This window comes from Cygnus atratus, chromosome 4 (assembly GCF_013377495.2).
Source record: "Cygnus atratus isolate AKBS03 ecotype Queensland, Australia chromosome 4, CAtr_DNAZoo_HiC_assembly, whole genome shotgun sequence".
Taxonomy (NCBI): Eukaryota; Metazoa; Chordata; class Aves; order Anseriformes; family Anatidae; genus Cygnus; species Cygnus atratus.
This window is the reverse complement of record NC_066365.1, coordinates 8714315-8731065: the sequence shown is the minus strand read 5'-3', so window position 1 is coordinate 8731065 and position 16751 is coordinate 8714315. Positions and strand designations below refer to the sequence as shown.

General features: G+C 44.8%; 1 protein-coding gene across 2 annotated transcripts in view; it reads right to left on the bottom strand.

The window, feature by feature from the left end:
* UNC5C (unc-5 netrin receptor C) overlaps nt 1–15953 on the bottom strand; it is a 252247-nt gene extending 236294 nt beyond the window's left edge. The window contains exon 1 of one of the 2 annotated variants that reach the window (XM_035572335.1): nt 15574–15953. In XM_035572335.1, the coding sequence (XP_035428228.1) occupies nt 15574–15697 (124 nt within the window). In that variant the 5' untranslated portion in view covers nt 15698–15953. The remainder of the gene's footprint in view (nt 1–15573) is intronic. The other variant, XM_050710351.1, reaches the window with a different exon arrangement.
* Between the last annotated feature and the right edge of the window lie 798 nt (nt 15954–16751).

Genomic DNA, 16751 nt, shown 5'->3' with positions numbered 1-16751 from the left:
GCACAATTTCTCATTAAGAGTTTTGGCTACTATAGGAAGTCTTATACTGCCAATTAGATAACGGTGGCAGCTGAAAACTAAAGGTCACATCGCCTGATACTCCACGGTACAGCATCTGATAAACAACCCAGAGCACAAGCCAGGAGAACTGAATTTTGGGCCTAGGGCTATTCTCTGGACAACTCTTTACCCTGCAGGTAAGTGCATCTTCTCAAATAATATTTCATGGCCAACAGACTTACAATAGATTTGCATGAGCCTTTCAGTTGCATCTGTGGGAAGAAACCATGTAGGCTTACCTAAGCTATTTCAGCCCAGAAATTCCTTGCAGTTATGTAATCATGTACACTAATAATTTCCCAGTGACGGTGGATACAGCCTGGCCTGCACATACACATAAAAAAGCAATTTGATATTTTTCATACACTGCAATGTTCTCGAACTTCAATGCAAGTTCTCATACTACAGAAAACAGACAACTGGGACTTCAGCTTTCCAAAATCAAAGTGCTGCATCCAGGAACCCCTGTAATCTCTCTAGAGACAAGGACCTGTTGCACATTGTATATTTACACCTTTGCAAACCATAGTTATGTATTCCTAGGTGCCCATATGTTGATAGTGATGCTTGATATTGATCACAACATGATGACATTTATGAAAATACATTAATGTATCTTAACACACTGAGCATCTAAAAGCAAGGCAAAGTTAGATGAAGTCTGGTCTTTCACTTAAGAAAACAAGCAATACAGCGGTTTTAACTTTGGTCTGTGGATAAGAGTTAATTTGCTCAAAGAAACTAAACTTCAGTAGCTGACAAAAAGTAGTCAAGAGAGTTTTAAGATGAATTTTGACCTTACAGAACATGTGGCAAATACAGTTCCCCACTAATGTTCTTCCATGGAAATATTAAAGTCTACAGTTCAAAATGAGGAATTTCTAAAAGAGCAGCTAGGCTTTCTTTTCACGTACATAGAGAAGAAAAATAAATGAGTACATTAGAAAGTTGTTACATTTTTTACTTAATAAACATCTGTCTTCACCCTCTTCTTGAAGGCAGTGAGGCACTGGCACAGGCTGCCCAGAGAAGCTGTGGATGCCCCATCCCTGGAGTTGTTCAAGGCCAGGTTGGATGGGGATTTGGGCAACCTGGTCTAATGGAAGGTGTCCCTGCCCATTGCATGGAGGTTGGAATTCGGTTATCTTTAAGGTCCCTTCCAACCCAAACCATTCTGTGATTCTATGATTCTGTGATAACTTATGAAACAGAAATGCATGTGTATAAGCCCACTGAATTCCAAAATGCCTAGACAACAGCAGAAACCTTGGGGAAATCATACAAAATTCAGACATATCATTGAGAAATGACACAATCAGAACATCCCTTAAGTTTTGCTTGGTAACAGGCTTTTGTTGCATAAATGACTGCAAGCAATCATTTATTGTCCTTACTAACTGCAGAAAATATTAATGGTGCCTTGGTGTACCAGTTATGCCACAGATCTTCCTTGGACTCCTATGAAAAAATTCTGTGAGCCACTTAAATTGCTTTCCCCTTCTCAACTATGGGTCCTTCCCACAGGCAGTAGTCCTTCAGGATACACCTGCTCCAGCATGGGCTCTCCATGGGCAGCAGAGGGACAACCTGCTCCACCACGGTCCTCTCCATGGCCTGCAGGCGAAGCTCTGCCTTGGCACCTGGAGCACCTTCTCCTCTCCTTCTTCCCTCACCTGGGTGTTCACCGCTCTGCTTGTCCAGAGTTTTTTGCCCTTTCTTAAATATATTTTCGCAGAGGCAATGGGTGGTGGGCTCAGCGGGGTCCTGCAGTGGCTTTGTTTCCTGTGGGTCAGCCCTGGCCTCTCCTCACAGAGGCCACCAGTGCATTACCCTTGTAACCAACACCTGTCTACTGCCACCCAATGCATGGAAACCAGCAAAGACACCCTGCAGTTCCTGTCTGTCCCCTGCTCCCCTTGCATGGACACACACCTCGAGCACCTGAACATATCCCAGGCTTTGGTTATTTGTTCACAGCCAACTTCTGGGTATTGAAAGAGGAGGTAGGAAAAAAGTCTTCTTCTGAAACATCTCCCAACATTTCCACTTAACTGATAACAATTTTGGGTTGTATTTTTCATTTTGAGAAAAGTTCAAGAAGCTCATGGCTCTGAGCAGAGAGCATTCCTGAAAGAGCCTGGTGTATTTCTGGAAACTACTAATTCCTTCAAGGAATGCAATCACCAAAACATTTGCCAATTTATGTCAACTTACTGAGGGAATCCAACTGCAGAACAAAGGTAAAAATTCCCCAAAGTGAACATTTTTCAAATTTGTCTTTCAAAATGGTACTTTGGTTGCTTTATTTCTTATTTCACTTTGCAGAGTAAAGAACATTCCAAAGTAAACAAAAATTGCAAAATGTTTTGGTTTACATTACTGTTTTTCAGTGTCTTTGTTTGGGACAGGGAAAAATGACTTGAGGGATGACTATAAATCTTTTTACGAAATGTCAAGGCCATCCACTGAACCGAACACATTGTGTGCACAATCCTAACTCATAAAGACTGTTTAGCAGCCTCATGCAACCCCAAATTTCTGTTGTAGACAGACTGTTGGTCTCTCTTCCCTTTTTCTATTGAAATACAGGCTCAAAGTCTTCCCAGCAAAACTGGGCCGAGTACACAGCACAGGGTCACAAGTCTCCCAACGCTCGACTGAAAACTTCTGGTCACCTTAGGCTTTCACGGCCCTTTGGGGCCCTGAATTATCTACATAAAAGTGTGAGTAGAAGCTGATTATGCACATGGTTTGGGTTTGGTATACAACAGACAGACATCCAGATGGATAAAAATAGTAAAACTTTCAGAAAGACAAAAAGTATTGGCATTGCAATGCTTTTTCCAATAAAAAAAATCATGACTGTATTAGAGTCCCATGCCAATGTGAACAGCATCGCTTTCTTAGCTTCAGCATAATTCAATTACATAATTCTCCCAGCACATGAAAGTGTATATATTTACTTTTTTATAAGCAAATACAATAATGATTTTTTTAATAACTTACAGGAGGAATAGTGCAAGAGAGGAGGCAAAAACATGCAGGAAAAGTCAATTTTGACCTATGTTTTATCCTTAAAACCCAAAAGTGGATTCAGTATTAAAATCAAAGCACTCTAAGTATATTGTGAAATATTTACAGCTGTTATTACTGCCTGATTCGTGTGTGCCAGAGACCAGATTATTCAGACTGGTTTCACAAGCAATATGTTAGTAAACAGGATTTTGTTTGGTAATTATATTAAACATGTCCATATAAGCTTGAAATTAATTTCAAATGGTATTTTACTGTACTTGATAAAAGCACTAAGCAGCAAGAACTAATGATGGCAAGAAAAGTCTCCTCTCATTTTCAGTAAAGCTTTCCATGTGAAAATCTGTCAACATGAAAAAGTTACTGCTTGTAATGAAAGCCAGGCTTTAGTTAGTAATATGTTTACATGTTATGTTCCAGAAGGAAAAAAAAATGCAATTGAATTACTCTCCTTAAAGTCTGTGGTTCACAAACACATGGTCTGCTCTGGGCACGCTACTAATGTCGACTCCTCCAGCCTGGGAAGAAAAAAAATTCAAGCCAGCCTCATGACACATACAAGAGTTTTGCGCTATTAACACAGTTTGTTAAGAGTTTAAGTGAGCCCTCTGGATGTGTTTGCAGGATTTTTGCTGTGGGTATGCCTACCCCAATCAGGTATTTAAGCTCTGCTCTTGTCAGTACTTGTACAAGGTTTCACTAATGGACTGATAATAGCAAAGAGGAGGTGGAGGGGGTTGTGAGCATGACAGCAAGGGACTAATTACCCCTCTGCTTCCAGCTCTCCTATTAGCTTACTAAACAACCCTTAGTCTGCCTCCACAAGGGCTTTATAGCATAATATCTGTTTTCAAAGCTGAATTCGAAACAACTTTTTAGGATTGGACTGATGGCCAAACCGAGTGCTAACCAGTGCTTCAGAGGGCCCCAAGACCAAAGAATGAGGTCCCTAGTCTGCTGGCTGCCTTTGAAGATAAATAACAAGTTAATTTCCACTCTTTTGACACCTGTCATGCTTCTTTTCAACAAACGTGCACCGTTTTCTCACCATGCTCCCGTGTCCTCCTTTTGATATACTGGTATGGGTAGATGCTATTTGCTGTGCAAATGGTTAACTAGAATTTAAGGCTGTAGACATACAAACACAGTATCTTGACAAGCTAAATGTTTTCACACCACCATAATGAGACATATTTCCTAAATGGCCATCAAATAACATTTTTTTTTCTTTTTTTTCCCCATGGCAACCCAGAGCTGCACATGACAAAGCATCCCACTGACTTCAGTAGAAACTTTTCCTGGACAAGGCCATAATCTATTTCAGAGTAAAGAACCAAACAGATAAGCACCTCTGAGGTTATTCTGTGTTACAGAAGACTGTACCCTGGATTTGCTAATTTAGCTTTAATTCACAAACCTGACACTCCTTGCTTCTCTTGTAACTACTTTTGTTTCCTGTTAATGCAGCCAGATGGGAACTTTAGTTTGATTACAACTTTCCCTACTTTAATGTGAACTCTTCATCTTACTATTATCAAATGACATTTGCTTTCCCTAATGTACATACTTTTAGAAAAATTACAGAAGTGCTATTGCTGCATTACATGAAAAATTCCAATGTACATTTAGCTGACATAGCATCAGCTGCTGTTTAAACTGGGCTTAGCTAATGGACTTTTAATGTCAGTGGGGTTATGTGCAGTTACTGGCTATTAGCAGGAATGGGCCCTTTCTATAAAAATCACTTTTCCTCAAGCGTGTTGTTTGAACATTCCTTCCACTGATTTAGTGACTGTCACCAATACAAAACAAATGCAAGGACGCTGGAATCTACTGTTATCTTTACAAGCAACTTAACCTTAGCCCAGTCTCCACGAGCAAAATACATGTCCTGCATTGGTAGCAGCAGATATAAAAACAGGAAAAAAAAAAAAAAAAGAACAAAAGAACAAATTTTTCTTGTCTTTCTCAGGTGAGTAAATCCGAAGCAATCCAGTGAAACTAATGGGATAGAAAGCAAAATTTGATCTAGTTATTGTCTTCTGTTGATTTCCCCAAGAGAAAAGATCTTTGCGATGAAACCAAGTTCTCATCAAATAAGCTCATAAGCTCATCAGTAAAATGTTAGCAGATGAATACTTCACACAATGTCACTTTGTCATTTTAATTCCATTTTCTTCCTAAATGTTTCTTATAAATGCAAATTTAAGACTTTCCACTGGAGACTGCAAAATGATAGAAATGTTTACAAAGCAAGTAAATAAATTAGCACTTGTGTTTTCAAGATTTGATAAGTTTTATCCAATAAGCTATGTTTACTACACAAGACTAATATAGAAGATTTAGCAAAAAAAAAAAAAAAAAAAAGAACCATACAGAAATACTGCAGGACATGTAAAGCACAAAAGCTAGCAAAAGCTGAACAATTTTGCCTTTTTATAGTGCTTGTGAAAGGCAGAGGGCACTTCTCATTCCACACCCAGGATAATTACCACTTTTGTTACCAGCTACCAGGTTACATTTCTAACTCCAGCCTCAGAAGCCCATGCTTTTAGAAGCAGAGGACTTTAGCTCAAAAGCGACTGACTGCTGAGGCAGGAAATTGCCATGCATTCGTGTGTAATAGATATTTATGTAGGTATCTGCCTACAGTTGGTGACATTTGGCTGTCAGTGTTCCTATCTGTGACAAACCCAAGAGAAAAAAAAATAATGTGACAAAACCCAAGAGAAAAAAAAAATACCTGGAAGAACCTCAACAACAGATTTTCAAGTAGGGCATGGTATTAATCTCACAACAGCAGAGCCACATCAAGACACATAGGTGGAATTGTACAAATTATTGAACTTAAAACAAACAAACAAACAAACAACCACACACAACCAAACTTGCCAGCAAAAGAAGGTCAGATCAAGGTCTGTACATCCTGGAGACTCACACTCTTGTGTTGATATATTTTTAACCCAGAACCAGCTCAGCCCCTGTGTCCTGGCTTTGAAATTAATGGAGCAATATTTTTTGTTGGCCACAACCTAGCCTTGTATAGTGTAAGTCTCTCCCTGATGTAAGTACCGGGGTGGTGGTGGTGGAAATCAAGAAAACCAACAGTAAACTGACACCTCAAGTACTGAACTTTCTAGCTACAAACTTCCTAGTTACTTCATAACTAAGAAATTAGGAATTTCCTATTTTCTAAGGTGCAGTTATTTTAAATGAGGAAGAAAAGGAAAAACAGCACTCGCATCCTCATCAGCAGAGATATTCTGCATAAGATCGCTGCGTTTTATTTCAGCAAGAGACTGAAAAAGTTACCCTCACCTTCAGAAACTGGTGAGGAAGCAGAAAGGAAGTCCCTAAGCTATGTTTGCAATGTCTGCGTGAAAGGAATTTTTAATGGGCATGATGATTTGCCAAAAACTAGCGCAGCTTTTGGGCCAAAGAGCTTACAGCAAGGAATACTAGTAATTCATGAGCCAATTCAGTGAGAACAGCGCTGGTACAAGGGCACGTTCTGCACCGTTTAATTATAGCCCCATCCCTTAACCGGACAGACCTCGGGTTTTCTGTAATAAACTCAGACTTTAAGATCTGCAGTGACCAAGTTTGAGAAGGGAAACTATCTCCTCCCAGCTGAAAACACCAGCGAGTTTTGTCCTAATCCTAAAATAAAAGCCCAAGCCACAGAGGTTTCACTGTAGTCTCAGCTGGCTGTAGACAATCCAAAATCTCAGTCTGCACACCTCGCTGCTACGCTCTTGGCTCTGGTTGTTGTTGGAAGGCGTTGATGCCGTATGACTGAGAGGCGAAAGGAATACATGTGCTAACTCCATGAGTAGCCAGCAAAACTGGGAGATATGTTATTGAAAGGGGAAATTAATTCAGATCAAGAGAGTGTGCACGTGTGTACTCTGAATTACTCTCAGCAAATAGGAGCAACTCTGTTTCAGTCCGTGTAGGCAAATAGGACACATGAGAACAGAATCAGTCTCACTTGCTATTCTGTCCCACTTTTTATTCCTCCATTTTGGTATGAATGAACTGCAATTAACCTCATTCAGGGAGACCATATCATCATTTTCTTTAAATATGTAAACTTTTGAGTATAAACACATATGTTGGGACTGAATAAGACAAGCTATGTATCTATACAATACATAAAGACACCAAACATCATAAGAGTAAAGCAATTCACATTCTGAGCATTATTTTAGCAAGTTTATGGTTGGAATATACCTCTCAAAGTATCTCTGAATTTCTAATAATCTCGTAGCGATCACTTCTCCCTGCCTCACATGATATGTACTAAATTCAAGCAAAGAAACATCTGTGGAAAAAAGATGAGTTCAAACAAATTTCCAAAACTGTGGCAATGGAGTCAAACCCTTTTGACAGATCAGTCAAGGTTTACTTGCCTGTTTCCTCCTCTCTAGCTGATGAAATTCAAGATTTCTCAAACAATTGCATCCAAGCACTCAGGGGACCAAGGAAAACGCGAGCTTTCCTTTCTCTCAAAGGATACACCATTAATCCACAGAGCTTAACGTTTCAACCTCTCACTCAATATGAGACTAAGAAATAAAGCTACTTTACTTCTTGAAAATAACTAAAAAGGGATTGGGAGGAACTATCTAACAAGAAAATGCTCAGCTGTTGCCAGGCCAGTAAAATCTTTCCAAGCTCCTTAGCATTATTGTTGATAATGTTACCTCCAGGAGAGAAAAAAGATGTTGATTTAATTGCCTGGGTAACCTCATAGCTTTTGCCACTGGTAAGGCAGCAAGGTCCTTTGGAGCGTAAGTTACTTCATTCAGATGAACGACGTACAGTTGAATAAGATATTCCTGAACTGAAGATTAATACAAAATGAAACAAAACCACCCAAGGTGGTGATCCTTATTCCATTTACAGCTGTGTTGCAGTCATCCACAGGACCTGCTATCACTCCGTGCAAATTTGGGATAATGCTGTGGATTTCACAGGAGTAAATGAGCCCACCCTAAATATCTGCCAGTGTAAAGACACAACTTCCAGGAAGCATCCCTATTCTGAGCAATGGCATGTGGGTTTGCCCTTCATTTTTTATACATTTTTTGAGATAACAGCATATATAAACAAACTGCTGGGGGAACCCAGGAACTTCAACATTGGGAAAGCATCTGAGAGCCTTCAATGTAGCATGGCCTCTGCAGCCCCCATCTTTGGCCTTGTCTGATAAGTAGAAGGAGGGACTGGAGCATCAAACACCACCTCTGGCATTCAGAAGCCTCCAGTTCTCATTTCGGCTTCCATACACATTTGCTCCACACCCTTACATGATTCACCTTACATCTCTCCACCAAACAGAGATAAAAACATCTGTCCTCCCATTTCAGCAAGATGGATTAAAAATTAAGAAATTAATGGGATGTGACAAATGAGAGCCTCTCATTATCTCCAGCAATGCAACCATGTAGCAAAGCCATCCTAAAGAGGCAACCTCAGATGTCCCCACATCAGTGCCACTAGCTGATGTGAGCATGCACAACTTATTTGCTGTCTCTTCCTTGCTCTGCCAATGTAGGACTCATAACAAAGGAAATTTGGAGAGGCACTAAGCACTGTGGTGTTGCATACTTATGTATGGGAAGCCCCTGCTTTTGTGGGATTGCTGCACACTCACACAAGCTAGAGCAGCTGGCAGAGCTGTATTTGGGGAATGGCAAAGGCAGTCCCCTAAAACCAGTGCTGCCTGTCCTTCCCGAGTCAGGCACCATGGCGAATCTGGGTCTCTCCACCTCAATCTGCATCAGAGTCCAATCAGTGCAATAAAAAAAAAAGAGGATAAGACCTAGAAAGTGCTGTAAATGTGTGCCTTAACCAGCTCTGAACCAGGACTGTAAGTCAAGTTTAACAGTGAGTTTTTTCACAAGGCTGGTTGGACTATTTTAAGAAATGGAAATGGAAATGAAAGCTGTTATTGTCAGAAGATTCCATAACTTTTTTATTTCTCATTTTTACTGAACATTTGAGAGATTTTTAGACAGGGTATGTAAAAACAGTTTGGCCAGCACAGCAAATATTTGGTGCATTATTGACCTTTTCACTAAAATAACTGAATCTCTTCTGGTTTTGATTAGGGTTTCTTTTTTTTTTTTTTTTTTTTTCCAGCCTCACCCCCCCCTCCCCAATGCAAATAAACAAAATTGATTTCTTCCCCCCCATGTAGTTTTCCATATTGATAAAAAGCTCGTTTTTAAGTGAAACTGTTTTTGCATGAAGCTTTTTTTTTTTTTCCCACCAGCTCAAGCTTTTGGATAGTAACATGCCAAGCTATAAAGGGACTCCCCAAATCCCAGTGTTTGGTGAATTAGGAGGAAATCCCATGTTTCCTGCTTAACGTACGTGCGATTTGGGATGGAGTTATGAAAGCAAACAGGAAGCTGTTCTCGTGATGACTACCTAGGGGGAAGGCTATGCACGAGCATCTCCGAGGTTACGGCAAGCTCAGAAAACCTCTGGCAGCTCTTGCCCAGTGCTGTGAGTCGCTGTGCCTTACTTGTGAACACTGTATGAGCAGGGCCAGCCTGGAGGAAAGTGACAGGAACACAACCACAGTTTGAGGCTTTGCTTCACCTTTTCTGGCAAATGTGCATGCCCACAGCTTACAGTCAGTTTTATGCCACGTGCCTACCCTAGAAGGATGGATCTAAACAGAAAAAAACACCACACAACTGATGTTCTGCAAAATGTTTAAGCATACCTATTATAAAACCAATGACAATACTAAATACATCCTCTTCCTATCACGCTGCCAGAGTTTGGGGTTGGAATATCTGCAGACGACCTCATTAAATAAAGCACAGAGAAACAAAAAGACAAAGTATGTGCAAAATTAAGGGGAATGTTGTTGTTTCCATTTGTTCAACGCAAGCTGCTTCATAACCTTTTCCATTTTGACCATAATTTCAAATGCTTGCTTACAAATGATACAAATGAAGTCTGTCTTTGCATACAGTTGGCCTCCCAGAAGACTCAATACCATTTCCTTCAGATCACCTCTTGGATAATGTTATGATGGAAAGCTCCAGGGGTGCCTGCTCCCGAGACCGGACTCTACTGAGCACACGCAATAAATCACTTCAAACACCACCATCCCTTCAGTCCTTGGAAGCACTTAGCACTGAACTGTGCCTCTGTACAACATTGTTCTGCAGTTCTGTTGACGAAGGTTGTAGCCAACTGGAAAACGGCTGCGTGTCTCTTATCACTAACATTTAATCCTTGACTTAGGCTTTAAAAGCTCGCGCTGTTTTATACCTCCGAGTCAAACGTGGAAGTGAAGATGGCTAATGAAAATGACAGACGATATAATTACTGCTTTATTGGCACCAGTGCCAAGATCACTGCCTGCTAAACTGGAATACCTCCACTGGGTGGCTAACAATGCGTGCACTTCACCAATACACACGCTCCAGAAGGGAGGATAGACGGAAGGGGAAAGGGAATTACATTTTATTTTATTACAGTGCCATATACATATATGAAACATATTGCCCAGGAAGGGCACTCGTGATTAAATGAACCTTTATTTCAAAGGTCTGACATGTTTTAGATGACAAACCAGTGATCTGAATGCTTGAGACTCACATTGAGTCAAATCCTATTTGTCTAAATGCCAGCTAACTATCCACTATTTTGAAATTTACTTAGAAAAATCACCATTATTATAGCAATTAAAACATATGTTTATGATAAGCTACAAAAGCGACTGTTTTTTCCCTTTTTCCAGAACTCAGGAACCAGATTCCTCAAAAATCCAATGATTTAAAAATCCAGAAAGACACCATAAAGGAAGAAACATATAAATCAGGTTACTCCAAACAAGACTATCTAGCTGATAGCCTGAAATAAGAGTAGCTTCACTTTTCAAACTACAACTCTCCTTAGTGTTTTACATATACACAAAACTAATCATACACAGCTCAGAAATACTCAATTACTGGCCTACCAGCCTGAGCTCCTCTCACCTGCCATGAGAACTGATGCTGCTCTGTGTCCTGTTCAACTGAACTGGGCAGACTATGCCTCTAAACATCAGTCTTCTACTTGTGCAAAAATCAAGGTATTTATTTGAAAATGCCCAATAAATATAACCCACATTTTCTTCTCTCTTGCTGTGCAGACCAGCTATGGAAGTGATTTGCCCAGCTTTGGAACACAGTTGTCAGATGTGCTGTGTTTGGAAAATTAAATTAGGAAAATCTTTTTAATATGGTTAATGTTCTTTCCTGTTTCTGAGTTTGGATGTTACACACAAAGCGAGTCCCAAAATATAGTGAATAACCAGGGTTTTGAAATTATTATGAAAAAAAAAAAAAAAAAGTTGTGTGAAGAAGGGTCCATATAAAATGACTGAGTGTAAACATGCAGGGTGAAATGCTGAGATGCACTAGCGCATGCTTACCACACAGAAGAATGACAAGGACAGTAATGCTGAAAAGCCATCAGAAGGGGGCTGTATTTGATGCACTTTTTTTTTTTTCATAACTGTTTTAACTGGCTGCTGAAGGCTGATGGAACAAAAGCCCAGATTCTGACTCCCTTATTCCCAGGGAGAAGCTCTCAACCCACAGACGGATCTCTCGACTTCATTTTAACCCTGCTGAAATCACAAGTCAGCCAGCCAAGGCAACCTGGCGGGCCACCTTGCTTTCAGTGAAGCCTCCTGCAGTACTAAAATGTTCCTGGGGGTGAGCAAGGGCTGCAACATCCGGCCCAAACTCATGAACGTCACTGAGATCTGCAAGAGCACATCCCTTTAAAACAGATTAATGTTCCAAATGGGTTTATCTGTTCGCAGTGGAATACTGCTTGGCTTTACTGATGCAAATACAATTACATCCACACGATCAAATACAAGGGGTCCACTGATGCATCAAGAAAATTAAGTCCATTTCGCCCCCTTTTTTCAACGAGATGCATTTAGGTACTTAATCACGAAGTGCATCCCCAAAAGGTTAGTACGTTCACATGTTGTGTTTCACTTTTTCCACACCAAGCATTTTCAAACTGCTGCTGTTGCTAATAAAGGCTGTGCTGGGGTACGACAAATATCTGCACATATGGCTCTTTTAGAGTTTTCTTTTTAAATTATCAGCTTAATTTAATTAGGTTTGAGGGGTTAAGCATCAAAAATGTAGTCTTTTGTTGTAAAGGAAAAACTGAAACAAAAACTGATTAATATGCAGCCCTTTGACTTTTCTATCCATCTCTTACACCTTCAGTATCAGTCTGTACAGCTTGTCACTGCAGATACATAGCCCACGCTCCCTCTTGTCCCACCTAACCCTCAAAAGAGAGTGGGGCCACAGGAAAAAGTTCTTCAAACAGTTTTAATGCCCTGAGATGGGGGGAAGCACAACAGCTGAAACCCAGCAACAGCTGAAACCCAGCAGACCAGATATCTGCAGAAAAAGTTGCTCTGTGGGCAGATAGCAACGAGATGGTGGGCACATGTTGGTGCTCAGGTCCAGAGGTAGTTGCTCTTTTCTTTCACACATTGGGACAATTGAATAAAAAGCCTTCTGATGTGGCTTTTTATAGTGGTGTAATGGGTATGGCAAACAACACATCAGAGTTGATTTTGGCTTAATAATCCCCCTGGCCCCATTCACCCCCCTTTAAAAGTTACGGGCTCTCTCCAACATTGGGCCGTTTCCTGTTCTCTCCTGATAACAATGGAAAAATACTTGAGACAGCTTCAGATAATAAGATAAGAAATGCTAATAAAAAAAGTGTATTTAGGTCTGCTGAACAGCTTACAGGAGGATTCTGGGATGAAGTGATACAAATCTCTCTGCAAGGGAGCGTGGAGGCTGGTCCACCAAATACTCAATTGATATATTTATTTTCCAAAAAGCAATGGAAAAGGAAAGAATGAAAGCAGAAGCCCCAACAATGCCCACGGCTTCCCTAGCCTGCTTCAAAAGATAAAGCTGGTTGGGGAATGGAGAAGAAAAGCAAAACAAGAAATATCATTAGCAGCAAGAACTGGAAAAAAAAAAATGCATAGAGCCTCATTCTCTTCCCATCCCCACCTCTTAAAATCATAGCTATGTGGCAGTGCTTGCGGTTTGCAGACACCCCTTTAAGGTTGTTTTGGGGTTGTTTTTTTCCTTTTCAAGGTATCGCAAGTGAAGACTGAATTGTTTGCACAATTAAAACCAAGCCAGCTGGCTCCAGACCCACTGAAAATCAGAAGACCAAGACCGGTTTGGAGGTTAGGTTCCCCATATCCCATTTCTGCTGCTTCCAAAGGACTGCGAACAAAAACACGAGCAGAGTGGTTCCATTTTGGAGGAGATGGACCAGCTGGAGGAAGGCTTTGGAGAACAGGGTTGGGTAAGGATCCTTTTAACGTTTGTGCATTTTTGGAAATGTATAAATAAAGCAGTGGTAAAACTTTGCCCAGTGCTATGTGGTGAGAAAAATTCCTGAAGAGGGCATAGTTAAACTGTTGATTCATTGCCTTACAGAAGCACTACGTACAGACACATGAAGATCACCAAAGCAAACACCGTTCAGGCAATCCCCCAGCTCTGGGAAAGATGCCAAAACCAGGTCTGCACCCAAATCCTGCACCCACTTCTAGCAAACAGGAAATGAAAATAAAAGTGGGCATGGAAAAATGACTCAAAACCGAAAGATTACCTCCCGGCCACGGTCCCTGGATTTTCCACCCGACTGTGGAAAGTTTGTGACGTGGCAAACAATGGAAAACGGTGCTGGGGACTTCTTGCTCCCTCTCTCAGTACGTGAGCACACCTGCACCCATCAGAGATCCCAAGCCTGTGCCTTCCTGCCCAGCATCCACACAGGCACCGGCCCAGGAGCAGGGCCCTGGACCCTGTCCCCTTTCCCCTCTCCTTTCTCCCTTCTCCCCTCATCTCCCCTCTCCCCAGGTGTGTGTGCATCCTTCCTGCCAGGCAGCATTGTGTTACACACGCGTGGCAGCGAGAGGCCATTGGAGCGGGTGCGGGTGCTCTCTGTCGGGGAGACGTGGGGTCTGAAGCAGCTAGACACAGCAGGTCCCCTCTTCCCCGCTCGGGCCATCTGTCATGTGAATTCAGGGCTCCTTTCTGCTCCAGGTCCAGCCACCCGAGGGGATCTTCTCCCTTTGACACCCCCTGTCTGCACAGACTGATACATAGGCACTGACATCTCAGTCTACATGCACGCTGTGCTAATAAAACCTCTAAAAACAAAAAGTCAAGCCTGCCCCATCTCCACCACGAAACCAAGCAGGGAAAGAAAACGATGCATAAATGTGACACGACGCATAATGAATTCTGTACTCCCATTCTCTGCAACCTCCTTTTCATGACCAGGTTTCTGATATCCCCACGAGATAAATGCCCGGCACATTAAGGAAACATGACTCTGAGGATGGAGCAAGTACCAGCGGGGAAGGGATACGCGCAGTGACATGCACAGACACGATGTAGGGTGCATCCAGCCCCTGCCAGCAAGCCTACGGCTCCCAAAATCCTGCCAGGGCAGCGGCACTCACAGCAACCCTCACGGCTCTCTGGGCAAAAAGGCCAGAGCAGAGCGTGCCTTGTAATGGCCGGGTGAGAGCCCGGGGTCAGGTCTGCGTGGCCATCTCAAGTGCCTCTCATCGGGGATGCTGAGGGGAAAAAAGCAGCGCTCTTCCACTCACTTAGGCTAGCACCTCCAAATCAAAGCTTCGGTGCGCGTTGTGATTTCCTGGTGGCATATAGGAAAAACAAACTAACAAACAAAACAAAAAAAAACATCGGCTTCTAAAATTCCTTCCTCTCGCTACCCATGTCACCTGGACTCTGCAAATGCTTTACTGAAGCCGAACATCCTCGCCGAGTGCGGTTGTGCCCACATACAGCAGCAACCTCTCTCTCTGAGGAGCTGAGGAGCTCGCAGAAAAGTATTTCCCAGCAGAAGCCACCATTTCCACTTGAGCTCTAACTCCCGGGAAGAGAGGAGAAAAGCACCGAGAAAGTTTTATCTGGCAGCGGCTCGCACGAGAAGAAGCCTCCCGCTGTGCTTGCCTGCCCTGCGGCAGCCCCAGCCGGTGCCACACCGCCGGGGCTCTTTGTGATGCTCCCCACGCATCCCCGGGGCGCACGGCGGAGCGAGGCACTCTCCCTTTGGCAGGGGCACTGACACCCAGGCGCCGGGAGAGACGGATTTAGCTGTCCTCCGGCGCAGGGGGGAATAAAAATAAAGGCGACGCCGCGGCTCCCTCCGGCTCCATCGCGCTCCGGGGCGTGCGCCCACGAGCGGAGCCCGGCGGGGCTGGAGCCGCCGCTGCCCCCCGGCTCCCCCGGACCCCCTCCAGCCCCACGCCGCCTCCCGGGGACCCTCCCCACGCCCGTGCCCGGACGGGGCGGCTCACGCGTGGAGAGAAAACCCCTCCTGGCCTCGGCACCCCGCAGGTCTCCCCCTCCCGCTCCGCTGCCTCACCTTGCGCGGCGGAGCCGGGCCGGCTGGCCCCCAGGACGGCCAGCGCGGGGAGCACCACGGTGTGCAGCAGGTATCCCAGTCCCAGCCCGCAGCGGGCCGCCGTGCCCTCCAGCCCCTTCCCCATGGCCGGAGCGCGGAGCGCCGCTTCCCGGAGGCGCTCAGGCTGCGCGGGGGGCGGCTCCGCTGGCCGGGGGGGGGCAGCGGCACAGCATGGCCGGGCGTGGAGGGGCGCGGAGCACGGCGGCGAGATGCTTTCCCGAGGGCGGCTCGGCACGGCGAGGCTCGGCTCGGCACGGCTGCCTCCAGCCCGCAGCCCGCGGGGCGGGGACGGGCGGGGGCCGGGCCGGGCCGGGCTGGGGAGAGGGGCTGCGCCGCCCGCCTGCGATCAAATGCGAGCAGGAGCCGAGGAGCAAACCCAGAGGGAAAGGGGGCGGGGGAGGCTGGGAACCACCCGCCGCAGACCGGCCCCCGCCGCCCGCTCCCCTGCGCGGATGGCGAGGCGCGCGCTGGCGCTCGCATCCAGCCCCCCGCAGCCCGCCCGAGGGGCGAGGGGCTGCACCGGGGGGGGGGCCGGGGAGCCGTCCCCGGGGGGCTTCTTCCCCTTACCCCCCCGGGTCCCTCCCGCAAGGCTGGGATCAGCCCGGCCCCTCCCCTCGGACCCCAAATGCTGTCCCCTGCCCCCCCCCCCCAAAATGCTCTCCCCTGCCTCCCGCCTTCGCCACGCGTCCACCAGATCTCGCTCAGTGGGATGGCAGCGCCCACAGCTGAGGTTCGCTGCTCGACCGGGGCTCACTCGGGTTTTACCGCTTTCCGGGAGCTTGTGTCGGTTTGGGATTTCTGTCTCTAACTTGCTTTTCCCTTTGCAGAGCCCAGGCAGGTGGTGACCGGCCCCAGCTTCTCCCATGCCAGGCTTTGCCAGTGCCAGGGGGCTGCAGCCCTGCAGCTCTCCGCACACCGTGGTGCTCCGGGGAGCCTCTCCTTCCCCAGCCCAGAAACTCAACCTTGCAGGGCTGCCTGCAAGACAAGGAAAGCTGTTTTCTGCAGCTAGCACCTTCCCAAACATGCTGGCTTTGCCTTCTGCCCTCGGCAGGAAAAAGTAGCAGCGAGTGGTGATGCTGTAGAAGGGTTTCCCAGGGGCCACAGGAGCTGCTTGTCCCCACAGAGGCTCCATCACCCCC